We start from the raw sequence: 25,862 nt of genomic DNA, 5'->3' as shown, positions 1-25,862 counted from the left end.
CATTTTGCAATACGGAAGAAAAGCGGTGGCGGGCGCCATTTTGCACCTGAGCGAGAGATGAGAAGAGCCGCACTATTTTTCACTGCCTGGGCGCCGCCATTTTAGGTTACGGCGGAATTTGCGCCTTCCCTCGCGCAACCTCACAGGGCGCCGCCATTTTGGCTTACGAACAAGACGGCGACCTGCAGGGGTCCTCACCCCCTCCCTTCCTCCCTTTAGGTGTCTTCGTAAAATGCCCGTGGAGAATCCCCTCTTTTTTCGTCCCGCTCCCAAGATGGCGTCCATGCGGGAGAGCGACACTGGCCTGTGGCTGCACAACAAACTGGGCTCCACCGACGAGCTGTGGGCGCCGCCGAGCATTGCCTCGCTGCTCACAGCTTCGGTGATCGACAACATCCGCCTCTGTTTCCACGGCCTCTCCTCGCCCGTCAAGCTCAAGCTGCTCCTGGGGATGCTGCACCTGCCCCGCCGGGCGGTGGATGAGGTGAGAGCTGGGTGTAGGAGCTTGCGCGGGAAGCTTAACCGAAGCGGGGTGCGTGTGTGTGAGGGGGGAGAGGTGGGTCGGAGATGGCGTGAGGGGAGAAGGGGGAGAGGGAGGTAGCGCCAGCACCACCTACCCCGACCGCCCTTTTCTTTCCACACGGAGCCAGTGGGGAGGGGGAACGCCGTGCCGCCTCACGCCGCCCGCCGCAGCCCTAAGGGGGGAAGAAGCCCAGTGGCGGCTGCTGCTCCGCAAGGGCAGGTGCCCGGCCGCGCTCGGCGGGGGGTGTGCGGCGAGGCTGGTCTCCACGGGCATCCCCGCTTCCCCCTTGCGGCCTTTCGGGTAGGGGGCTGTAGGAGGCCGTGGCCAACAGAGCGGTGCGTTGAGGCCCAGCTCGGAGGGCTCGGTGGGAAGGAAAAAGTGCTCAGATAGCCCGTGATAAGGGAGAGAGCGGGGAAGTAGATTTGCTACTGCTGCTTCTCCTGCTCTTCGGGGAATCCCTGGTTGGCACTAGGCTTTTGAAAGCAGTTTTGACCCAAAACTCACCTTATGTCTCTACACGGACTCTTAGTTGTAGGGCTGGTGTTTTGATACAGTTTAGGTGCCTTTGGGGAAGAGGGCTTTTCTGAGGCAGTGCTTGTTCTAAAAGTAGGAAAGAGAGGCATGATCGCTTAGGAACAGTCCTGTTAGTTGGGCTTCCTTCGTTCTCCTTCCTTAGTACTGGCAGCTGTGTAGGTGTCCCCGAGCCGAACATCTCAGCTTTGGGAAGGACAGCAGCAAGTGCTGAAACTTTGGGAATGGAAGATGGAGGGTCTGCACTGAACAGGGCTTTTTCTCACCTTCTTGCAGTCAGGTCTTGCTTGAGGAAAACTGCCGTGGGTTTTTTGCCTTTCTGGGAACAGCTGGTGCTTTCCTTTACTGCCCTACCCCAGCTAATAAGTTGGCTGGCTCTGCAAGCAGTCATCATAGATCCAGAAAAGCTTATTTGTTTGGCCCTGGACCATACCTCATCTGCAGCTGGCTTATTCTTACCAGTAAGCAGCTATTGATGTTTGGGGCAATAGCTGGAGAATGACTGGGAAATATTTCAGTTGCTGCAGCCAGGTTCGAGGAATTCCTCTCATATTTCCACTGTGTACAGTATTGGTTCCTGGTAACAATCATGGAGGTGGTGTGCAGTTAATCCCCACCTTCTTGTGTAGAATGTCCTCAGCTGTGGTTGCACCAGCCTCTCTTGGCTAGGATACAGCTGCTGCTTAGGCTTAATATACATATATACTAGGTAGGGTGTGGGGAGACAATATGTAACTTGCATTATTGTATGCTCAGCTTTTGTGTACTTCTAAGCTGAAAATGCACAAGGCATCATGTTTAAGTAATAGTTTAGTGTATGTTGATGTCTGTCTTGCCACATGCATCTGTATGATTGTTCACTGTGTTACATGTAGTTGGTGTCACTTTAAAAAAAAAAATATTGTTCAGCGTGTTTACGCTAATTTTTAAAATGTGATATTCATGTTTAGTGCTTGTCCAGTGCACAAGCTATCTTCCTTGTGTGTGACAAATGCAGTTGTGTTTTGGACAAACAAAATAACCAAGGCCAGAAAGGGGGATGGGGAGCTATGCGTAAGCTCATGTGAACTCTGAGTATGCAAAATTCTTCTGAAGTAGTGTGAAAATCCAAGTAGCTTGGAAAGTATTAATATTGCAGTGTTTAGAAAAAGCTAACAAATTAGTGATGTTTTTAGATTGAAGAGAGCGTAAAAAAGCTTAGGAACCTTAGCTAACGCTCATGTCAACTGTTTGAGGGAGCAGCATTCAAGCAAACTGAAATAATTTGTTGAAATGCTGCAGGTGTGTTCACTGGGTGGGTAAAAGAACTTTTCCAGCTGGTGCTGAGGAAGATGGTAGCGAGTAACTTTACCTGATCTGTGCTTTTGTTAGCCGTGGAGATAAAGTGTATGTAAAGTTGCTGTGCCTTTTAGAGTATTGTTAAAGTGACTAGTTGTGTTCCAAATATAAAGCTCTTGTTACTTCTGTAACAAAAATATATCATGGGATTTTTTACTTCTTTAGTAACATTTGTGAATTCAATCATAAATTTAGTCTTTCATTGTAAACAGAGCACGCTTGATTGAGAACTAGGGATTTAGCATATTCTTCAGTCCTTCGCAAAGTACCTGTAGTATCTTAATTTTTTCAGGGATATGTGACTTTTTTATTGTTTTTAACTGAGAGGAAGGACTTCAACTTGTTAAAAATGAAAAAAATCATGACGTAGAAACCTTAGCATTGCTAGTAGGTCTGCTATTATCATTATAGACTTCCTTCTATAAATGGTAAAAATAGCTAGTGTAACCAAACTGTTGACAGAAAGGGACGTTGTCTTACCGGATACTAATCATTTGTGGTGAGTTTGCTAAAATAGGTTGTATTTGTGGAGATCTGTTACATAACTTACTGTCAAGATTTTTTGATATTTTAATTGGCATTGGGTATCTTGCATAAGATACCTAGAACATATATATGTATATATTTGTGATCAGTGTTGTGTGCTGTGGTCTGTACTTCTGCAATGTTTTCTGCTCAGTATATTGAGGAGTGCTGAACATTGTGTCTTTTTGCTAGGAGAAATACACCAGTATAGGATACCTGTAGCTGCCTGGAAGTAAAACCTATCATTTGGAAATCACTCCCATAGCTGAAAATGATTAAACTTAACTGCGAAAGGACTTCATTAGTCTCCTTGGAAAGTTGCATGTGTGTTTTCTATGCCATGTGCCAGTCTGTATTGACCATGTGTGAGAAGCACTGAGCTGGCATTTGGAAACTTAATAGTATTGGAAAATATATTGCATCAGTTTTGTAAAGCTTTGGGAATCCTGATAGTGGATGCAGGATATGTTACTGGTTTGTTATGGAACATGTTAAATGATATTCCCCTCTCTAGATAACAGATCGGACTTAGTCACTTTCAAATTTTTTTTTAATTTCTCTATAATAGTTTTTTCAGTGAGGCATAGAGTAACATGGAAACCATTTGGCAGCAGACATCTGTGTAAAAAGTTGTGGGGGAATCAAGAAAAGTGTGGTGGTATTTGGTTTAGAAGGGTTTTAATTAGCTGCTGGTCCTCTCTAAATCTCTGTGAAAGCTTCAGTCTAGACAAGTGAACCTTCAGTGAGCTCACTTGAAAGCTCAGTTCTTTGTGTGTGTGTTTTTTCTTAAACGTAATATTCTCCAATTTTCATAATGTTTTCATTCAACACTCCAAATATTGTATAGATATGTGACTTAATCCTCATAATACTCCTGTGGGATAGGTAATAAGCCTAAATTTTTGTCATGCTCTGAACCTCATTACTGCTTGTTTGTTCCTGCTGACTAATAAGAATAATTGGCTCCCATTTTCATTTTAAGTGTGTTTTTGTAGGCAGTTATCAAAAATATCCTTTCCCACTGTTATTCTCTGGGCAGAATTTGCTAACTCTTGAATCTCCCTGCCCCACAGCTTTTCATCTGCTAATTTTTTTTTCCACGTAATCATGTTGATTTGAAATGATGCCTAAAGCTCAGTGTAGTGCTGACCAGGGTTTCAGCTGTGAATTTGGCAGAACAGTTACTTCTGTTTACTTTGTATATTATATTCTTGTTAACCCGATTCACAGTGGCAAGTGCAAGTTTTCTTTTTGTGCCAGCATTTCATTTATTTGTTCAGGGCTAGATTGTGATGTTACAACCCAGTCTGGAATGAGGACTGTGTGCTTCTGTGCTCTCGAGAGGAAGAGGCTGCCTGTCCTAGCTGTGGCCTGCCCTTTTATTACAGTGGCTGCAAGAGAGCAAAAGTTGAGACTGTGTCTCTTCTTGCTTGCCTGTGGTGAATTGGGAGTCCTCTGTTCACCCAAGTGGGAATTGTGACCTACAGGAATAAGAGGGAGCATGACACTTGCCTTTCCCTCTGTGTTCAGAATGGGCAGGCTGCTATGCATCTATCTGTCCTGCATTTAGTGTTCTTAATTTTTCTCTGATGTAATATGGTATATTTTAATCTGATACCACTCTTGGCCACTTCTACTCTTTTTCATGATTAAAATACAAAGCATGTATAATAGTGAGATTTGATCCATCCTATTTTTGTATTGCGTAAATATTAATACTGTATTTTCAATCCAATGCTTTTAGCTTAATGAAAATGCTCTATAATAATGCAGATCCCTATTAAATATCACCTTCTCTGTGGCCCCTGAAAGATTAAAACTTGATTTGGTTTATTAGCCAGCTGTTGATGCAATTGTCTAAAGGTATAGTCACATATATTAGTTTAGACATAATATAAAGCAAAAACAAATAATAAATGCACTTTGTGTGTTTCTAGTAACATTTCCTTTTTTTTACCCCTTCTCACAGTGCTGTTTGTGTATTCTTCCTGCACTGCCATTAATAATGTCCCTTTGTCTCTGTTTCTGGACTTTTGCCATCCTGCCTGTTCCTTTCTTGTTAGGTGTTTCTAGTTGTGCCCTATGCTTTTTATGCTTCCCCCCCCCCCCCTTTTTTTTGTTTGTTTGTGCCAGCAGGCTGAGAAAAATACTTAAGAACCTTAAGTTTTAGATGAGAGAAATGCTAGAATGTGTTGCATCAGTTCTTGACATTGATGCTTAACAAGATGCTGGTTGGAGCTGATGGGACTCTTTAGTGACCCAGTGTTGCAATCTTATACAATTGGGAGCTTGGGGTTATGGCTGTGCTCAATAAAGTAACAGGAAAAACTGTATGTAGGATTCTCTGGTGTTTTGAGTTGCATTTTATGCATTCTCAAACCACAAATTGAATTTTTTTTCAGCTGCTAGTTCAACAGTGAACTGGGAACATGTATTTAAATCGTCATTTGAAGACAAACCTGAGTCAAAACTCAAATCCAGGCTTGTTAAATGCAAACCTATATTCAGGCAAGGTCTCAGGTTAGCTCACAGTACATGTTAGTGTGCTTTGCTTCCCTGTGTGTGACACTGACTGTTCTTTCACTATGTTCTTTCTCCTTTGAGACCTTGTGATAATGTTATTTGCCCAGTACTAGGCAAACAAGTTGTTTCTGGGCTCTTTTCTTGAAGGAACCGAAGTTGTGTGAAGTGATGGGTTGTGGCATAAGTAGGTTGCCTGAACTTTAGTTGCCTTGGGAGCAAGGCTGTATCAGTGTGGATATAGCGTACCCAGACAAGAAATCCATAGGAACATACCTAGTATAGGCATGTAGCTCTGTGAATTTTTGCTACAAATAGGAGTTTTGTGGAGCAGATACGAAGGATAAATTGGGAGGACACAGGAGACATCTGACATCTTTCCTCCAACTCTTACCTGAGTTTGCTTTAATGGAGGAAATCACGTGCTGTGCACTTACCTGCATTAGTGATGTCCAGATAAAAGCCTGTAAAAGAGCTATAGATAAACCATAGCTTCATCAGCTTTCATGGCATGTTTTAAATTTTCAGATGTTTTGTGTAAAACAGTACTGTAATTCCTGTAGGACAGGTAAGAGAATAAAGGACCTTGTTTCGGTAGTATGCACACTCATCCTCATCCACTGTAATAGAAGTGATTTGTGATGAGGAATTCAGGATTAGAATAGAGAGATTTACAAGTCTGAGTGGGGTTTTTTTATGTTTACTGAGAAAGAAATGAGCAATGGAGGACAACAAAGACTAGAACCTTAGAAATTTATTCTCTTGATTTGGGTAAGTGTCGGTTAAATTCGACAACACATTAAACAGTGCATGGTCATGCTTATGTGGTCAGTTTTAATCCAAAGCAAATCAATAGTCCTGCTGAAGGTGGTAACTGAATGTTGTGGTGTTTCCTTTCTGCTCCACTCTTTTCCTGGTTCTAGTGTTTGTGCGACTGTAGTCAGCCACACCAGGAGGCTGATCAAGCTTAAAGCTATAGGGAGATGCTGGTTTTCAGTCAGATGAACTGATCTGGTTCGTTTCACGAGCACGTTACTACGAGTGTTAAAACATGCAGTGGGTAAAGGACAAATTGCCCCTCTCTTGCACTTGTAAACCTTTCTGAAGTGAGAGGGCAATAACTTTGTGTGGGTGAAAAGAATTGAGAAATGTCAATATGTTTGCCTGACTGCTGAGGTTTAAAAGTGCTTTGGAGTAAAAAATGGAGAGCAGAAATTTAACTTTTATTTCTTAGAGTTGCATGAGTAGAATAAGCTTATTTTATGAAACTTTCATGTAAGAAAAGGCTGATTCTAAATAAAGGGAAAGAAATACAGCATGAAGGTGAATAGGTGAATATCTTGCTTGTCTCCATGTGTTCAGAAACATGTAGATAGTAACTAAGCTATATGTGCCACAAAGGGTTGTGGAAAGTCAAAATTGGAAGTATTTCCTTATACTTGCTTGTAAATACTTCAATGTTAATACTATACAGATAGAACACACCTAAATACTTTATGTGGTTTTACTCTGTCGTGTTTTGTAGCTTGCTAGAGACACAGTACATCTCAAGCATCTTAGTTCTGTGAAGCTAATACATCTAAAGCTTACATAAGTTTACTTACTAAGGAAAAAAAGCAAACATTAGGTCTTTATTTGGGGGGGTTTAGGCTTACCTGTGAATGAAGTAAAACAACTAATTGAAAAAGATTCACTATGTAAAACCCTGGCTGTAGTTGCCTTGATTTTTATGTAATTTCATGGTGCCAACAGACATGTTGATCAGTAACTTGAAAAATATTGCTATGACAATAATTAAAAAAAAAAATAATTAATCTTATGCATTGTATCACATTTTTTAAGATAGATGCTTAAAGAAATTTATTCTTTTTCTGCTTATAGAAACTTTGGGTGGATGGAAAATCTTGTTGCTTGTGGCATTATCGAGGGCTGGGTGTACTTCTGTAATATGTACTTTTTGCCAAACAATACAAAACCATATTATTTTGGCCTAAGCTTAAGTACGGCTTTGAGGACTTAGTTTGTGTTCATATGATGCAGGTTCGGTCTGTCTGCTGTATTATTCTATAGCCCGGAAAGGGGTACATCTTCATTTAGACACCTGTTCTAAATAACTTAGTCTTCTCTTTGTATATTCTTATCAATAAATATAAGGTGTGGGTACACTGGGAGTATAAGTGTAGAACATAAGGAGACAGTAATGTAAGAATCAGGCCTGTTGCTTTTAGTAAAAATGTTCAGTGCTAAACAAAGCTTCAAGCTCAAAACAAACTTGGGTTAGATTGACCGAAAGCAATATAAAAAAAAAAAACCACCTTGGTTCATTCTTTACTTAGTTCTAGAGTTAATGTATTACTGTGTTGAAGCAGTCTCCCTCTTCCCTTCCCCAGTAGTAAAACATTGTGCATGTTTATGCTAGTGTCTTTTTACAATATATTAAAAAAAATCCAAGTATAACCTGTTTAAAACTGTCTCCAATTGGCTGATTTTCTTTTTCTTTTTTTGTTAGATGAAAGGGGCACTGACTGAAATTATCCAGCTCGCTACCTTGGATTCAGACCCCTGGGTCTTAATGGTAGCTGATATTTTAAAATCCTTTCCAGATACTGGCTCCCTTAACCTTGATCTTGAAGAACAGAATCCCAATGTTCAAGATATTTTAGGAGAGCTTAGAGAAAAAGGTAAGCCTTTTCTGTCGGTAAAAATTACAGAAATATGATGCCTTTTTTCAGAAATAAATAACCTGTCGTTTTGCAGGTAGTCTTGCTATCTTAACAGTATTGTTAGTGGGGCAAGCAGTATGTCTTGTCTCTTAACTGCCAGAGTTCACAACCTGGTATGTTACTGGACTGGGAACTGTGATATTTGAGGAATGGTAACTTCTTAAATTACCTTTTCACACATCATCAGAACTTGTGCATCTGGTATTACCCTGAGTGTTTGTGAAGACAAAGTGCAAGTTAATGTGGCTTCATTAGTATCATAGACAGGCTGTATGTGCACTGATAGGTAGTAATTGACTTACTACAGTTTAGTAAGCTGAGCTTTTCATACATTGCTCTGTCTCGTATGTTGTAGTACTAAAGAAGACAGTAAAGCTGTTTCTGCAGTACTGTGTGTGGACAGCCTTGTGTGTGTGGAAGCACCACCGTTGTATCAGGCAGGTGGGGTGCACATCTGCTGGAAGCCCTCCTCCAGCCCACAAATGATAGGTGCTGTGGGGGAGACAGTTCCCAAGGAGAGTTACGCTGCTGATGTCCAGCTAGCTATGGATTGCCCAACAGCTGAAAATATTGGCTCGGGCACTTGCACAGTTGCTGCTTCAAACAACTTAAGTAAATTTAATTTTTTTCCTAGTAAACAGGGATGCAAAGCTACTCCTACTTCAGTGGGTTTGATTTAGCACACGGCCTAGAAAAAGCCCTCAGGCATCTGAGGGCAGACATGGCCTTGCAGTTATGATTGCAGCAGGCCAATAATAAAATGACTCGGAGGTGGAAGCATGTTGTTTTCTTACTATAAACAAATGATTGATTGTTCACACTTTTGGTTTGGAGTTCTGTTTAGTAGTTTTCTTTTTATATGTAATTTTTAAGGAATTTGAGAACTCAATCATTTTGGTCGTCTTTTAGTTTGACAATAGTAGCATATTTAAGATTCCTATATTTTGAATAGGTATGATTAGCTTCATAAGAGCTTCCATGTTAATGTAAAAACCAAACATACTAATAACTGGTTATATACTGTGTAATAATTAGAACTAAATTACTCTTGGTGCTTAAGCAAGTAATCTAAAATTTAAAAACACCTTTAGAGTCTAGTTGTAAAATGCTTTGTAATTAGCTATCAAAGAGGTGCTAATACCCATGTGTACTGTGTTAACTCTTTATGCAGTAAGTGAATGTGAAACTTCAGCTATGTTGCCGTTGGAATGCCAATACTTAAACAAAAATGCCTTGACAACACTAGCTGGGCCACTTACTCCCCCAGTGAAACACTTCCAGCTGAAAAGGAAACCTAAAAGTGCCACTCTCAGAGCTGAACTCTTGCAGAAGTGTAAGTAGTATTACAGTTAGTTGATAAGATTGAGTAACAAATGGTGATAGGAAAATCTATATTCAGTCTTATTCTTCTGAATGGGGATATATGTTGAAATTTTCTAAAAGCTTTGCTGGCTGATGATTTTTTTCTTTGATAGACTGATATGTGGAAGAGCAGGTGCAAGTCATTCTGGCCATGATTACATTAAAATGCTAATCTTGATTTAAATGCTGTTCAGATTTCAAGGCATACAAAAAGCTGTAGCTTTTTAAAGCACAGATATATTATCTCATGGGTATATTTAACAGTCAGTTATGAAGACTTGTGAGGGACAGTTTTGGTTAAAGCTTCTGAAACAAAACTGAAATGAGAACCTGGTTTTATTTAGCCATATGTTTTTGCAACAGGGAACAAGAGCTGATAATTGATGCTTTCTTTTGCTCAGTGTGGTTATATAGGGTGTGAAACCCAAGAGAATTTTTTCTAACAAAAGGCAACATGTGTGCATATATGTATTAGTAACTGCTTTAACTAAGCAATCTTAAAATAGTTTATGGTACCTGCTGTTCTGTTGCAACAGCTTATTTCTGTCTTGCATGTGACTTTAGTTCATCTGGTGAAATACAAGATTCATAACTTTTATGATGTTATAGAGAACTTTAATTATTTCAGTCTCTGGGTAAATTGCCTACTCAGTCTAAGCTAAATTCGTTGCTATTCCCATCTTTTTATGTATTAGTTAATAACATTTCGTATAAGAAGCAGTGTATTGTATTTTTTCAGCAGGTATTCTGTAATAACTAAAGCCCTCTGCCCCCTTTTTTTTTTTTTAGCAACAGAAACTGCACAACAGCTGAAGAAGACTGCAGGAGTGCCTTTCCATGCTAAAGGCAGGGGACTGGTCAAAAAGATAGATACGACAAGTATGGCTCACTTTCATCACTTCCTGGAAAGAAAACCTGATAAAATAGCCTTGATGAAGACTAAAATTGCCATCTAGTTTTTGCAAAAACTTAATTCTTTTTGAAGCAAAGGATTTCTCCCTTTCTGCCTTCCTCTCTCCTGATATTTAAATGTTTCTGACATGGCTTGTCAGAAAGAACAAGAGTGTGAGGTTTTTCTTAAATGACAAGTATATCTGCCATGCTTCTAAAATGTACGCAGCTAGATCATTCCTATAGACTTTGGTAAGAATTTAATTTGCATCACTCCAGGAATAACTCCTGACTAAGCCATATTGCTCCAAAAGGGAGCAGAGTGGATCACAGTAATCTGCTGTGCTCTTTGAAATGCTTTGAATTAGACTGAAACTATCTTGTATTTGTGTAATTCTGTGTGGAGAAAGAAGAGGGGACAGTGTATATTCTTCAGCCAAGGCCTGAAGTGCAGTGGCTTCTCTTTAATGGGCATCACGAAGATGTATAACCATTATTTACCTTTGTGTTAATAGATTTCAACTTTTTGCTAAAGTTCCTGAGCTGCTTGAATTTGTCAAATTAATTTTGAACCCTCCTTCCTAGTCAAAAACTTGTTACATACTTTAAATTATTGCATAGATAACTTTTTTTGACCTAATGATGCTGAGGTGTAAAATTTGAGTGATTTCTTGGTGTAGTGGCTAGAAGCTATGACGTACTTTGTGCTGATGCTATTTAAGATGTGGTTTTGAGCAGCAAATGAAAAAAGTATAGCTGTAATTCGAAGTAAAAATTGTCCCAGTATAGAAATTCACCATTAGCTCTTCTTGGCATTCTCTTTAGCCATTGAACTAATAAAGCTAGTTTTTAGTCTAGGCCTTTAGAGCCGGGTGATCTCTAGAAATATGAGTTATGGGACCAGCTGGTGTTTACTCTGCTGGAACTTACTCACATTGGTCAAAGGGGATTGTCCTATAGTGAAGAGGTTTTCAGTACAACGTATAAAGGCATACAAAGTAACCTCAAATTAAATTCTGTGCCTGTCTTCAAGTTGTATGGTATGATGAGATTGTCAGGAGGCTGAAAGACCTGCTAGATATGTATATGTGTCCCTAATGTTTTAGCACTTCATGAAAGAATGCTGTCTTCAGCACTTACATTAAGCATGAGGTAGAAGGGTAACAGTGTAAAGTTGGGGGCAAAACACCTTCTTATAGGTGTAGCAGTTTCTACGCAGTATTGAGACAGCAAGTTTGCAATATAGACCTAAACTAGGTCCTCCTGCTTGTGCAAACAGCAGCTCCAGAATTTCAAACCCCTGTATGAAGCAGTAATTTACCTTTCCAGTAGATGATGAGCTCTTAGCTCCGCAGAAGCTTGGCTAAGAATCTCTGGTTAAATACAGTTTTACCAAGTAACTAGATATTAAAGTTCAAAGACCAGCTTCGTCAATAATTGGATTCAGAAGATGGATGCCCAATACCTTTTTATCTTTTCAAAGTTTATTTTTTTATAAGTAAGGAAAACGTCAATGTACGTAGGAAAAGTATATTTTGATAGTAGTGCACCTGTTTAATTACTTCAGGTGTAAAATGGGGTTGGAAGCATTAGCCTAGAGTTTGGCTCTTACTCCTTGTTTAAGACCTAATCTGACTTCTGAAGGACATGTAGTGTGTTACAGACAGTTCCGCACTATAAACATTTGATGTTCAAGGGGAGGAGAGGTGTGCGTTAAGGAAGGGAAAAGCCAATGAATTCCTTATTACTATTTTTCATAGCTAATTAGACATATACTACAACTTTTGCCTTTTTCGATCTTCCCTAAGCACCACTCAAAGGAATACCAAAACAAGCTCCGTTCAGGAGTACTTCAGCACCAAGTGTATTTAGTCCTTCTGGAAACAGAACTCCTATTCCTCCTTCAAGAACACCTTTGCGTAAAGAAAGAGGAGTAAAGGTAGGTGCACCCTTTCTTAGTCTCTTGCTTTCCTGCTCAGTTCTCCTTCCTGATCTAGAGTGAATTTCTGATGCTATTTTGAATCCAGTAGCAATATATTAAAGAAAAAAAGAAGGACAATATTTATGGATAAATTCCACAAATTTAACAATGGTTATTAAATTCTTTATGGTCTTTCTTTTTAGCTTCTAGATATCTCTGAGCTGGATATGGTAGGTGCTGGCCGTGAAGCAAAGAGAAGGAGAAAGACACTAGGTTGGTATAGCAGGCTACTTACAAAAGCTATTAATACACCTGCAAATAGGATCTAGATTTGTAGTACCGCTTTGATTTTCATTTGTTAAAAATTATTTTCTGCTGAACTTTAAAAAGGGGGAGGTAGAAAAAAGCAACAACCCAACCAAAAACCCTTTAAGGGAGGATTTTAACTTTTTTTTTTTTTTTCCAATGCTCCTAAATTGCCATGTACCTAAGTAATAATGTAACTCAGTTGCTTGAGAGGATTGAACTGGTCAGTTGTGCCTTGGGTAGCACATAGGTGTGTGAATGGCTTCAGTACTGGAATTGTTCTGAGATATTTTGGTATGCTTATTTCTACTGGCTCTGTGGCCAAGTAAATGAAGGGAAAGTAACATTGAAAAAATTTATAGCGCTTTCCAAAATCCTGGCTGAGAGATCTTAACAAGTGAATAATATCTGATATACTGCTCTTAAGTCAAGTGACAGTGCTGTGCCCTACTTAACCATATCAGGAAGATACACTAGGCAGCATAGCTGCTCCAAAATAACCTTTTTGTATGTCACTAAAAAAAAAAGTACCATCTCAGAACAAAATCATAATTGCAGTTAAATTTTTGCTTTTGTTTTGATGCTTTCTTATATCACAAAATTTGCCAATTCTACCTAATTATTCAGTTACTGTATCTTGATGGATATACATTGTAGTTCAGATAGTAATTGGGTTGGTTATAAAACTGTGTATGAAGATTACTGTATCTACCAACCTTTCAGTATGTACCTCTTTAGGCATGTTTTAGCAGACTTTGAGAAATGTGTTTTTGTATCTTTGTTTTAAAAAGTGTATCTAATTCAGTATTTCAGAAAACTTCCTTGAACTGACTTCTATTTTTATGCAATAGATACAGAAGTTGTGGAAAAGCAAGCCAAAGAAGAAACAGTAGTAGAAAATGCTACACCAGATTATGCTGCTGGCCTTGTGTCTACACAGGTAAAACCAAACCAAACAAAAACTAACAAAAAAAAATTATGAGGAAACCATGATGCATGTTATTCTAAAACACTTAAACACTGTAATGATATTTTACTAACTTTTGAAACATGCCTTTCTTAATATAAAGAATCTTCACATAAATATAATAATTGAATTTTAAAATAATTTTGCCTAACTAGATAAAAAATTCAAAGCAGGTTAAACGTAAAGGTTTTGATTGTTTTCTTGTTGCTATTTTAAGTTTGCGATGGGGTGTGGCATTTCCGTAACTGAGGATTGTAGCCCTTTGTCAGAGATGAAAGGGATAGGAGGACTCTCTGACCATAGAGAGGTAGAGTCACTTTTGGGAGTTCCTGCAGGTTTCACTTTGTGCCTGTGCATCCTTTGTGACCCTGGTGGAACAGCGCCCACAAAAGTCTCAGTGGGAAGCACTTGTCATTGGCCTACACCCAGGAGGGATAGCTGAATATAAGCAGCTAAGTAAGCAAGAAGTCTTTACAACTCATCTGTCTTCTGGCTTGAGAAAAGAGCCTACATGCTAGTACCCTTATGTGATTCTTTTCTCTGTTTTCAGCTTGTAATCTTTGAGAACTGATGCTTAATCCAGAAGGCAGCTTTTTCTGAGGTCTCCAAGCCTGTCTGTAACAGTCCCATTACTATTGAAAGGGGAGGAGAAGCACAGTGGAATTGATCTCCATCCAAATTACCCATGGCTTATAAATTTGTTCTTCTTAAAACCTATCAAGTTCAGAGGTGGCCAGTTCTTGTCTTAACAGTCTTTTTTTTCTTTTTAATCCAAAAGTTGTTCAGGATCCATTGAAAAAGCTAACCTGTTGCTAGAGGAATTCAGTCAGGGGGTGGAGGGAGGAATTGTGTGCAGAGGTTTTTTTCCATATCCTTTCAGATTTTTCCTTTGGAAAAAATGCAGTGCAGCTTTATGTTTTCTCAGTCAGGACATAGCTTTTTATGAGAATGTACAGATCCTCCCCCCACTTCTGAGTTAGAAACTATTTGAGCAAGCATTGCCCTGGAATTAATTTGAACAACTGGGTTCTTTAGATAGTAATAGATAATATGAGGCTGCTGCACCCTGTGTTTTCAAGCCTCTTGGGCTGATAGAAATCCATCTCAAATCTTAAATGTCTTCTCTTATTCCAAATTTTAAGTGGTCATTATTCACTCTGCCTCTGAAGTCTGTGTGTTGACATGCAGTGCTTGCCTTTGGAGAGTGCTGGTTGGTAAGCCAGACATTCTTCCCTCTAGAGCCTAACGGTAAGCACATGCCGCAGCATTGGCACCATGGTTATGGGGTTGTGGGGGTAGCAATCCATGTCACACACGCCAAAACCAACATATAGGCAGATATTGCTAGGCCTGTGTCAGGTGTGAAGATTGTAGCATTCTGCAGAAAGACCATCAAAGAGTATCTTTTTGGCAAGTTCCACATTTTACAGAACATCCATCTTCTGTATAGTAACGCTACCTTAAATGGTTTGTCTGCTAGACTTATTCCCCCCAAATATGTTTCTTCTGTCGACTCCTTCGTTTTAGTCCAATTCAGCCTTATAAAAGTAAGATCTTCATAGAGATACCATGCTGTTGTCTTTATGCTGTGTGTGTAATATCATGTATGATTAAGTACAAAGTGTGGCACTTCCTTGGCTTGATCCTAGATGACATCTGTTGTGTTCATGTTGACTGCCTCTTTCAGTGGAAGCAGGGTTTTACTTGTGCTTTTACTGCTGACGTCTGCTTGCTTTGTCCCAGAGGCCTTTGCATTCTCCGGGGTGATATTTTAGTAGGCCTTTTGCCCATGGGTGAACACAGGTTTCTACTTGCTAATAGTGATGAGCATGCTTGCTCAGGCAGAAGATCACTTATTTCTATAGTGTAGTTCCTCAGAGAGCACCATCCACACAAATTTTATCATCCGATCTCTGTGCTACTACCTGAGGAATGGGATAAAAGAACAGCAGCTTGACTCTCTTTGCAGAAGTACCTTCTCTGTAATAATTTTTTCCTGGCTTATATTGTGCCTTTGGAAGCAACTTTGATCAGAATTAGAGGAAATAAAAGCTGCTTTTTCCCTCTTAGGGTAATTCTAGTGTCTGAAGTTTTTACAGGGAGTTAGGGTTGAAAGGGCAAACTTGTCCTAACAGAGGAGTCTATAATTAAGTTCCCAAAAGGAATTCTGTACCAGAACTAATGTTGAAAATGTATTGGAGTGCAGAAACAGCACACGAATATATGCAGTATGGCTTTAACACTTTCTTTTCTGTTTTACAGAAACTTGGCTCGTTGAACAATGAGCCTGCACTACCTTCTACAAGTTATTTACCTGCTACCCCCAGTGTGGTGCCGTCTTCGTCGTATATCCCAAGCTCTGAAACACAGCCAGGTAAAAGATGCTTTTTTGCTTTTGGGACTTAGTACTTCCAACTCTAGGGTTTTACTGTCTAGCTCTTTTATTTACAAACCTACTATCCCTCAACTCTCCTGAAATTTAACCTTAGCCGTCTAAAAATCCATTGCATGAACCCAGCCTTTGGGTGTTGGGTAACCAGACATGTCATTTAACCTAAATAAAGAAAACGCTTGTTGTTTTTAAGTCTTAAAATGACTGCTAGTTGTCAGGCAAGTAAAGCAATTTACTCTTTGGGGTGTTTTTTCTTACTCTGTAGTAGAAAATCCAGCATTTATTTTAATCCCTAAAGAGACACCAGTAATACACATAAATCTAGAGTACATACTCTGTACACACATCCATATGTACGCACTTACAAAATAATAGTTGCTTTCAAGAGTCAGGTGAGTTTCTAGAGGCAAGTACATATCAGCTTTCACACAGGCTGGGATGAAGCCATCCATTTTCCTTTTACTTTTTATAACAGTCTGATAGATAATAACTGAGCTTCTGCATATTTTGAAAAGTGCTACGTTATGTTCAATTCTAGAAAATTGCCTGTAGTAAAAAAAAATGTGTGTACAAATCCTTTATTTCTGCACCTTTTATTTTAACACAATTTGTTTTACTTTTCCTTCCCTGCTGCATGTAAAGTCTTAAAGGAGTGTATCAGTTCGCACTAATAATGGGCACGACTGCGATTCATTACCAGATCTTGTAGTTAACAGAGAACCAACATTTTAGTTTAATGCATTAGTTTTACTCTTGCCTGTTGTGATTTGGTACTGTAATGTTTGTGTTTATATATGTGAGCTGTAGCATGTTGGTCACTATAGAAAAACGCATATGCAAAACCTGATCCACGTGGCCCTGAAACAGTTCAGAATCTCTCTGAATGTCCATGCAAATCTTTCTCTGGCAGAAAATTGGCATCTCCAGAAGGAACACAGCCAAGAGCACATCAGTGTTGTCAGCAGCTAGTATTATTTTCCAGAGCCTTGCCACTGTATTCAACAGCAGAAAAAGCCTAGTTGAGAATTCTCTAATGTCTTTGTTCTCTATTTTTTTTTCTAACTTATTTTTTCCTTCTGGAGTATGGAGTATCTAGCTTTTCTTATGGACATGGAATATAAAACTGTTTCCTTGATATAAGATGCACAGATTTGATCTCATATAATCTGAAGTTGCATAATTAAGACACGTTACTTTATGCAAGTCAGTTATTCTGACATGAGAGGAAGTCAGTAATAAAACTAGACATTTTTACAAAATTAAGGGGTAACTAATTGTTACAAATGTTTGTCCTCTCAAGTGTTCACTGCCCTGTTCTACATCATGCTGGATAATAGCCATGTTGTTAAAACCAATGCTATATGTGCGCCTAGATGGAGGGCGGTAGACCTCTCATTCTCTAAAATCTGATCTGAAAGGCATCAGCGTAGCTCTGGCCTCTATCTGCCTTCTAGTCTGCTGTGAACACAATGTGAATAGATTAGCTTAAACCTCATGAGATTAGTTGAAAGGTGCTTAAGCAGCTGTGCCTGTCTAAGAGCTGCAAAGGACTGTAGCTGGCGAGAGTGTGCGCTGGGTAATTGCCGTTTGCTGGACAGATGGTAACTACAAAGTTACAGTAACTTGATCGTATGTAACTTCCACCTGCAGCCATGTTAGGAATAGTAACTCCCTTAAGTGCGGGGCAATGGATCCACTTGGAGAAATAACAGAGTTAGGACTTGTCAATACTGTGGGGTTTTCAACCTCGTAGCAGTTAGTGTTTAAATAATGAGTCAGTTGTGAAGACTACATTTAATTCTGTCATCGGTGAGTATTTGTGTATTTTCCATATTTGTTACTTGCTGAGACTTAAATACCATTTCCTTTGGAAGCTGCTGCTACATTAGGTAAAAACTGATGAAATATTTTTATGGTTTTGGTTTCTACATAACAGTACAGCAGTAATCCTGGGAGAGTCTGAGTGTGGTTGTTGTAGCACTATAAGCTAAAAAGTAAATAAAGCAGTTTCAATTTAATAAATCTGATATTCATTAACCATAAAATTTGATGTTAAATATAATGTAATCCATATTGGACAACTAGTCACTTAGTTGTCTAATTACTGCTAAAGATAATTGAGTGGAAAGGGCCATTAGCTCTTCGGTTTTTCATATAGATATTAGATGGCCTATTAAATCATGGTGTTAAAATGGAATAATGAGAATTTTTAGTTTTCTTTAAAGGCCATTGGTGATGCTAACCCCTGTTTGAACTATAATGTTTTTAATTATCCTGATTGGTTTTTACAGCTGGCTCTGCACGAGAGGCCTTGCAGACTAACAGACAGGCTGAAGAACCTGCAGCTCCAAATGCCACCACAACTCTTCCTGCACAATTCAAACAAAGAACACCAATGTACAACAGTAACTCTAATCCACCTGCAGCTACACCTACCTCACCCCTAACACCTACCACACCTCCTGCCATTTCCCCTGCGGCACAAGCACCACAAGTGGCCCCCCAAACTCAGCAACAGCCACCACCGAAAAAAAGCCTCTCTCTCACAGTAAGTAAAACCACGTTCTTTTTGACTGCTGCTTTTGACATAGATTGTAAAACGTGAATTTTTATTATGGGTCTCATTTAGCGTGTTGGCAGTTCCTGGCCTTGGGGTCATGAAGTGGTTGAGGCTGCTTTTTTATAACCAAAGATAACGAAAATGCTTTGTGGCTTTGTTAGTGTTGCTGTCTTAAAAATGTTAATCACAACATGTTTAGTTCTGCAGCATTAATGTTATAGTAGAATGTCTTTATTTACTGCTGTTTATTATGTAAAATAATTTTGTGTTACTCTTTATAAAGAATTTTGGGAGAAAAGTGTATTTCCAGCGGAGCTGTTGCCCAGCCAATTGCATATAACGTAAGCTGCTAAAAGGGATCCTGTCATTGTGATGGCAGGAGAAAAGATATCAGTAGATTATTCTAAGGTGAAAGCCTTTATTTCTTGATCCCCTCACACACACACAAACCCATTACACATCTTTTAAAGCCTGAGAGTGAGGAAGAGAGTAATCTCAACATCAATTACTTATATCCTGAAGGTTCTTATTGCTGGTATGTTTGTATATATTATGTGCATGCTTGAAGTTAAGCAGATAACTAATTAAAGGTGCAGCTGACTTGAGACTTTGCTAAACACATCTGTAAGCCTGGCTTGCAAGATCTGAATTTTAAGAAACCGGATAACTTTCTTTTTAGTACCTCTACTTTATTAATGAAAAAAAAATAAATTCCTCTGAAATTATTGCAAGCCTGGGTTTGTTGGACTGTAGAGTAAGCATTGGGGTTTTTCTCCTTTTTTCCTAATGTGATAAAGATAAAAAAATTTATAATGTAAACATAAAGTCTTTTAGTACATGTTTCTATAGCTGTTTAAAGATTGACATTTTTTCTGGTTTCAGAAATTGATTGTCACTGCTCTAAGTGTTAAGTGTAAGCAATAAAGAGGGAAAGCCTTGAGGTTAAGCATTTTCTTGTTTACTCTTTGTAGGTCTACAGACTTCCACCTTATTCTTATGCTTGTCTGTGGGTATTAATTTGGTACCTGTTGGCAGTATTTTCTTCACTGGAATTCATACTCGTTTTATCTGTTGCAGAGGGAGCAAATGTATGCTGCACAGGAAATGTTCAAGACTGCAAACAAAGTTACAAGGCCAGAAAAGGCTCTTATACTTGGATTCATGGCAGGATCCAGAGGCATGTATTGAGACTAATTTAGCTTGCTTGTGAATACCCAAATCTGAAATGCAGCCTAGCATTTCTAAATGTGTGTACGTGAGTGCAAGACTCACAATATATACATAACTGAACACATAATGTGATAGTTTAGGGGCTGAGGAGAAGCAAGGCAGCCAGTTAGAACAGTGAACAGACTGATTAGGTCTTAGTAGTCTGTCTAGAAGACCATGAATGTAAGTTCTTTCGTGGCAAGCTGAGGTACAAGTTGGGTAGTACAGAGCCTCTTCACTAATTCCTTAGCATTAGAAATGTAGAAATTGTTGTCTTGGAGACTTTAGGTAACCACAGGTGCTGTGCTGGGATATAAGCTGTCTTATAGCTAGATCCTGTCATATATTGGACTTGATAGACCAAGGCTGTTAGAAGCAGATTATCAGATGTAAGATGAGGAGGGGTTTAAGAGTCCTTAAGTGAACTCTATCATCTGTACAAGCTCTGGTTTCTAATTTGAGGGCTCTTACCACTGAAGTGCTGGAGCCTAAATGTGGCTCACACATTAGGATTAATGCAATACATTATTGAAGATGACCAGGGTAGAGTTACTGTGATGATCCCTGGGCTTTAAAAAAGTTCTGTGTATCTTGTCTTAATGATGGTGTTCTTAGTACCTTCAAATTGCGGTAGGAGGGTGTACTTTAATATCTACACAGACAGTTTTTTGTAATGCAAGGTAAAATACCATTTTGGAAGTGTGTGTGTTATATATTCACATATGCACGTATAGATAAGTATATATCAATATGAATTCCTTCAGTAATAATGTCAGCACCTTCTGAAGGTTGGGTAAGTAACCGCCAACTATAATATTCTTGAGCTTCCTGGATGTCAATTCCAGTACCTTGAAATGTAACATCCAATACTTCTGCTGGAGTGGTATTGAGTCTTGGACGAGTGATTTCAGTGAAGCTGTTTGGGCTTCCAGAACAGCTGAAAACTGTTGAGGCATTTAACTAGAAAACATATTCCAAATAAAGTAACTCTGGTAGTTCGAGTTTACCAACTCCCATTTAAATATAAGCTTCTCTTACAGTACTTGAGGCACACAGAAATGACATTGTTATGCTTTATTCCCCCTTTTGTTGTTCTTTCAGTTATGTTAGCCTTGGGCTTCATCTTTTGGGGTCTGGTTTTGTTATCCTTAAAACTCCATGATGTGTGGAGGGAAGATCTTTGTGAGGCTATGTGTATTAGTGACATTACTGGCTCAGTTTTAGGTTTGGGTTTTTTTCAGCATAAAGTTTAGAATGTCAATCAAGTGCTCTTTACCTTTTCTAATACAGTGCTGAAATGTATAATTTGTTCCTGTTCTTGTTTCCACAGAGAATCCTTGCCAAGAGCAAGGTGACATCATCCAAATTAAACTTAGTGAGCATACAGAAGACTTACCAAAGGCAGATGGCACTGGCAGTACCACTATGTTGGTTGATACGGTCTTTGAAATGAACTATGCTACTGGAGAATGGACCAGATTCAAGAAGTACAAACCTATAACTAATGTTTCCTAAGAGATGCAGCAACAGCAGACTGGACCAAATCAAGCTTAGAGTCAACCAGCTCATAGAGTAATTCAACTGTACAAAATGGCATTCATGTGTACATTTCTTATTACCCTCCAGAGTAAAAGTTGTGGCTCTTCAACCTGACTGGGCTCAGTGAACACAGAAGAAGATGGTGTCAAATGTGCTTTGGTTTTGTTTTGGGGTTTGGTTGTGGTTTTTTTTTTTTCCAAGAAGAAATCTTGGGAGAGGGAAAGGTGATCTTAAGGGGGGGGAAAGTTGTTGGTGTGTTTTTGTTCTTCTACAGTTCAAGATGCCAGAAAAGGAGATCACAACTGAAAGATTTACAGATGGAAGCAGTTTACTTCTGAGTACCAGAAGAGAAGACTTCTGCGCAATCATTCACGGTTTACCATTAAACGAGGGCACAGATCTTTATTGTGAAAATATTTTCTTTGGCTACATGGGTTCTGTTGTAAGAATGGACATTTAAAGCACCACAGATCAGTGCTTGACTTTTGTAATTCAGCTGCAGTATAACTAAATATTGCAGGTGGTAGATGTCCAGTGTCTAATGGTACCCACTGTATGTTTAGCTTACTTATGTTTGGGTCATAGGATGGGATTGAGCAGCTTTGTTAACTCACTATATTGTCAATGTCCCTGCCCAGCATGAGTTAATTTATATTTGGCGTTAATTGAGGTCAAAAGAAACAATATTGTAACTTTCTGAAGAAAAAAAGAAGAATCAAAATTAAGAAAGAAGTAGTGGTGGCTTGTCAACTTCCAGGCAGTGACAGCTCATTGCCGTGTAAGTCTTAGGGTAGAAGTTGATCTATGGCTCTTGCATAGCCCTTTGAACAGCACAACTTACCTGGGAGGAAGTGAAACTATTACATCTCAAGACCGATTGCAGCTTAATTTAGAAATGGCACTAGAAGCAGTTGAGTGACACACACCTGACTATAGATGGCTGGAAGATTTGTTGCCTTGAGGCAGTGTTAATTGATGTTTGGTTGAGCAGTTGTAACGTGTTTGATTGCCAAGCCCTGATCCAAAAAGTTTTGAACGATTGTAGCTGTGGTTCTTACCAGTGTAGTTCTATCAGTATAATCACTAATGTGGGCATAATTATACTAGCATATATATGTGCCCTATACTTGTACCCTCCTAGTAGAAGCACATTTTAATCTTTATAACTGTGTTCACACCACTGGTATAATCTGGCTTTAATAGTACAAATAAAGCTTGCATTTATTGAGAGGGTGTATATACACAGGTCAGGATTCATCCTTTGGAGACTTGGTTTCATCACTGGAAGGAGACTTAGATTAAATGTCTGGTTTCTGCCAGTACTTGTATGTGGAGCTGCGCTTGGTTGGGAATGGTGCTTAGAAGGAAGAAATGCAAAGATGAGTAGCATACTGTTGTTTGGTGCTGAGGAGGTACCTTGGGCTTCATGAGGTTCATGTTAAAGGGGAACTCTTAGGACAAAATTGAATCGCTTTTTTTTTTTTTTCTGAAGAGAAAGCAGACCAAATCCCATAAGTACGCTTATGTGCTAACAAAGATGTTTAGATGATTGACTAGAGTCTTTTTTGTATTGGGGAATTTTTATTGCATTTTATTTTTAGTTTTTCAAACAAATTATCCAACAGGACAGGGCAAATACAAATAATAAGAAAATCTGTATTCTACAGTGTTTTAAGATGTGACCAAAAGTATAGATTTCTTAACTTTATTTAAGCAAATATACAGAATGTTCTAGCTCATGTAGTGAGCAAGTTATTTGATGGTACCTGCTACCATTATGGAGTGTTATGCATGTGTTAGTGTGAAAGTTACTCGCATATAACTGTCACACTGGGGGCTCTCTCTCTGCTATGTATTTATCCCATTTCAGAAGCAATGTAGATTGTGATTCTGATTGTGATTTTCTTTTTTTTTTTTTCCTTTAAACAGATAGAAAACAGCCTGACAAAGTGAGGATGAGTAGTGGGTTTTAGGTTTTTTTAGAATGAGTTCAGTAGAAATGCGTTTTCAAAGTTATAACTTATTTGATTATAGTATGTTACATGGTAAGGGCTAACAGTAGAATATGAAAGAATTCATCTTTTAAAAGAAAGGTTTAAAGAAAAGTGACACTTTTCTTGTCTGCGTTCAGATTTTGAAAATTTTCTTGTCATTACCGGTTTTCTGTAAACATGTATGATACTTCTGTTCCTGCTTGCTAGATAAGCTGCAAGTACCAAACACAATTTTTAAGGAAAGAAATTTTAGAAAATTGGCTGACATGAGGGGCCTGTACTGTCATTGTAAATTGTTGATGCAAGACTCTGCAGTTCAGTAGTGATCAGGAGCTGCTGTGGGGTGGCTCTTCTGGCTTACTTGAGATTAATGGGGGTCCCTCGCTAAACTTAGTCCACAGAAGTCTGCATTTCAGGCCTGTGCTGTCCTTCTCTTCAAGAAGCCCTTCTAGAATGCAGCTGAGTCACTTGAGCGTGGTAGTGTGTAGGAAGCTTATCCATGCTGCTACCTGTTTGTATTTGCTGCATAACAAAGTTGGTCTCCAGGCCTGTTTGTCTAAAGTCAGTCACATGCAATAAATTGAAATTTTAAATAGAAGCATAGTATATTTTTAATTCCGTTAAGTCATTAGGATGAGACAGTTTAACACTGCAAAAATAATTTATTTTTTAAAGTGACTTTATGACCCTCAATACCAGAGCATTACTTCATCTGTGAATCTAGAAAGCTTTTTTTTTTAGATGCCTAAAGAAAGGGAAGCTTTTGCAACATTGTTAAAATGATACCCTAAGAAGTAAAACTACACCGAGCTCTTTGGTTCAGAGAATGAAATCATGGAACCAGTGGCCTGAAAGTAGGGATAATGGCAGACAATTCAGAAAGGGCAACATCAGCATTTAAGTTCCAATATAATGGAATTGTTGCATACAGAACAAAATCTGGCCCTGGAACTTAATATTTTTTGTCTTGAATATTCAGTCACTCAGATGTTAGTTGGATTCTATTCACTGAGGCTCAATATGTGCTGTAAGATTAAACAAAAACATTTGTTGACTCTGACTTGCAGATGTACCGAGAAATCGACTAGAGTAGTTCAGAGTTTTCTTAAAGCTTTGTGTCCTTTCCTTTTTCCCTTTATTCAACATGAAGTTTTAGGAAACAGGAAGCCCAAACTTCCATAGTGCATTACTGCCCCTCAGCAAGGCAGGATGTCCCAGCTTCTCTTGCCCTTGCTTGCAAAGAAGCACCTGTCTGTGCAAGCCTAGGCATGAAACGAATTAGCTTATTTGATTTTCAGAGTGTGGAATAATGGAGAAAGAAGCAATGAAAGTGGATTGTGTTTTTTCCCTGGCCTGTCCAAAATTTTTATTCTTTGGGGAGAAAGAATACACGCATGCATACCCAGGCTTCTTTAACAACTTGCCCTACAGCAAAGTGCTGGGTTTCTTTAGGCTTCATTTTCTGTCATGAGTGCCGTGAGGACCAGAAAGAGTGAGATGAGTGTGATGCAGGTGAGCCCAAGGAGGATGCTGAGCAAGAGTTCTGATCGTGGATTCCATCTTCTAATTAGAACATTTTTTTTGTACACCAGTGCTCTGTAGGTACCTCCTTATGAAATAGTCCGGGCTCAGTGTGGTTAACACTCTAGTACTGGGCCAGTATTGTGTGGGTTAACTCGATTTTTCACTGTGAGCTTTGCCATTAAATCTTTCGGTTCAATGCCATAGGGTGCTGGGTGCAGTGGGGAGGAGCCTTTGGTAGTTGCTTGACACCTCTGTTTGAAATTTGGTCACTTCTCTCACTAAGTTGTGTCAAAGTGCAGACCACTTGTCTAGACGGAAGAAGCTCGAGATTTTGACATGGTAACAGTTTAAGAATGAATCACATTTTCATAGTAAGATCTGACTGGAAAAAAAAGACTAAAAAATGTTAAGCCAGAGCCCTCTGGGAATCTGGTGCCTTTAACGAGAATTGTCATTTTGTAAAATGCTACATCTGTAGCATAGCCCGTATGTTTTCTATTGGTTTTTTTTGTACAGTTGTAAATTCAAAATATTCTGTCTTTGGGTACGTATTTTCAGTGTAATACAATATGTATAATAAAAATTTAGATTTTCTAAGGAGATAGACTGATACTCTGTTTAATAGTCAAGTTGCATATTGTACCAACAGTTGAACTGTTGATGAGTACCACTACCCTGAGAGCAAACAGCCATGTGGTAATGTGTATCCATTTTAGGTTTATGTCACATTGCTCCTATAGATGCATTTCAAAGTTGACATTTCAAAGCTGACATACGCTAGTTGTGCTGGTTAGGACGTTTGTGAGTAGGACGTGTTACCAAAATACCTGCTCGTGCTTTCTGGGTGGATTCCCTGGAAGCTGATCACTCTTGGGTGATGTCTCTGCAACGGGTGGGTGTGTGTGCACTGAAGGACTCCACCCACAGCCTAGAGCTGGTGGTACGAGGAAGTTTTGCCATGTGTGGGTTCTGTGAATGACCCACAAGGTATCTATGAAAGTGTGGAATAAACCAATTTTTTTCTTTAAACGCTTTCT

At 39.0% G+C, this 25,862-nt stretch overlaps 1 protein-coding gene across 1 annotated transcript; it reads left to right on the top strand.

Annotated features, from left to right (window-relative positions):
* The first annotated feature begins 232 nt into the window (after positions 1 to 232).
* On the top strand, positions 233 to 25,424 carry NELFA (negative elongation factor complex member A). The gene is made up of 11 exons (XM_074147840.1): positions 233 to 484; positions 7,947 to 8,118; positions 9,332 to 9,493; positions 10,312 to 10,401; positions 12,222 to 12,352; positions 12,538 to 12,607; positions 13,492 to 13,580; positions 15,870 to 15,981; positions 18,291 to 18,547; positions 19,637 to 19,736; positions 21,099 to 25,424. The coding sequence occupies exons 1-11, from the start codon at positions 233 to 235 to the stop codon at positions 21,281 to 21,283; spliced, it is 1,620 nt and encodes a 539-aa protein (XP_074003941.1). The 3' UTR covers positions 21,284 to 25,424.
* Positions 25,425 to 25,862: the final 438 nt, after the last annotated feature.

The sequence above is a fragment of the Numenius arquata genome, chromosome 5 (assembly GCF_964106895.1).
Source record: "Numenius arquata chromosome 5, bNumArq3.hap1.1, whole genome shotgun sequence".
NCBI classification, from domain to species: Eukaryota; Metazoa; Chordata; class Aves; order Charadriiformes; family Scolopacidae; genus Numenius; species Numenius arquata.
Note: the sequence above shows the minus strand (reverse complement) of the source record. Positions and strands in the feature narration are given on the sequence as shown.

Excerpts from the sequence above, each read along its gene's own strand:
- NELFA (XM_074147840.1), top strand. The coding sequence starts at position 233 with ATGCCCGTGGAGAATCCCCTCTTTTTTCGTCCCGCTCCCAAGATGGCG. Across the intron at positions 8,119-9,331 it reads AGGAGAGCTTAGAGAAAAAG|TAAGTGAATGTGAAACTTCA; the intron begins GTAAGCCTTTTC and ends CTCTTTATGCAG. Across the intron at positions 12,608-13,491 it reads GAGAAGGAGAAAGACACTAG|ATACAGAAGTTGTGGAAAAG; the intron begins GTTGGTATAGCA and ends TTTATGCAATAG.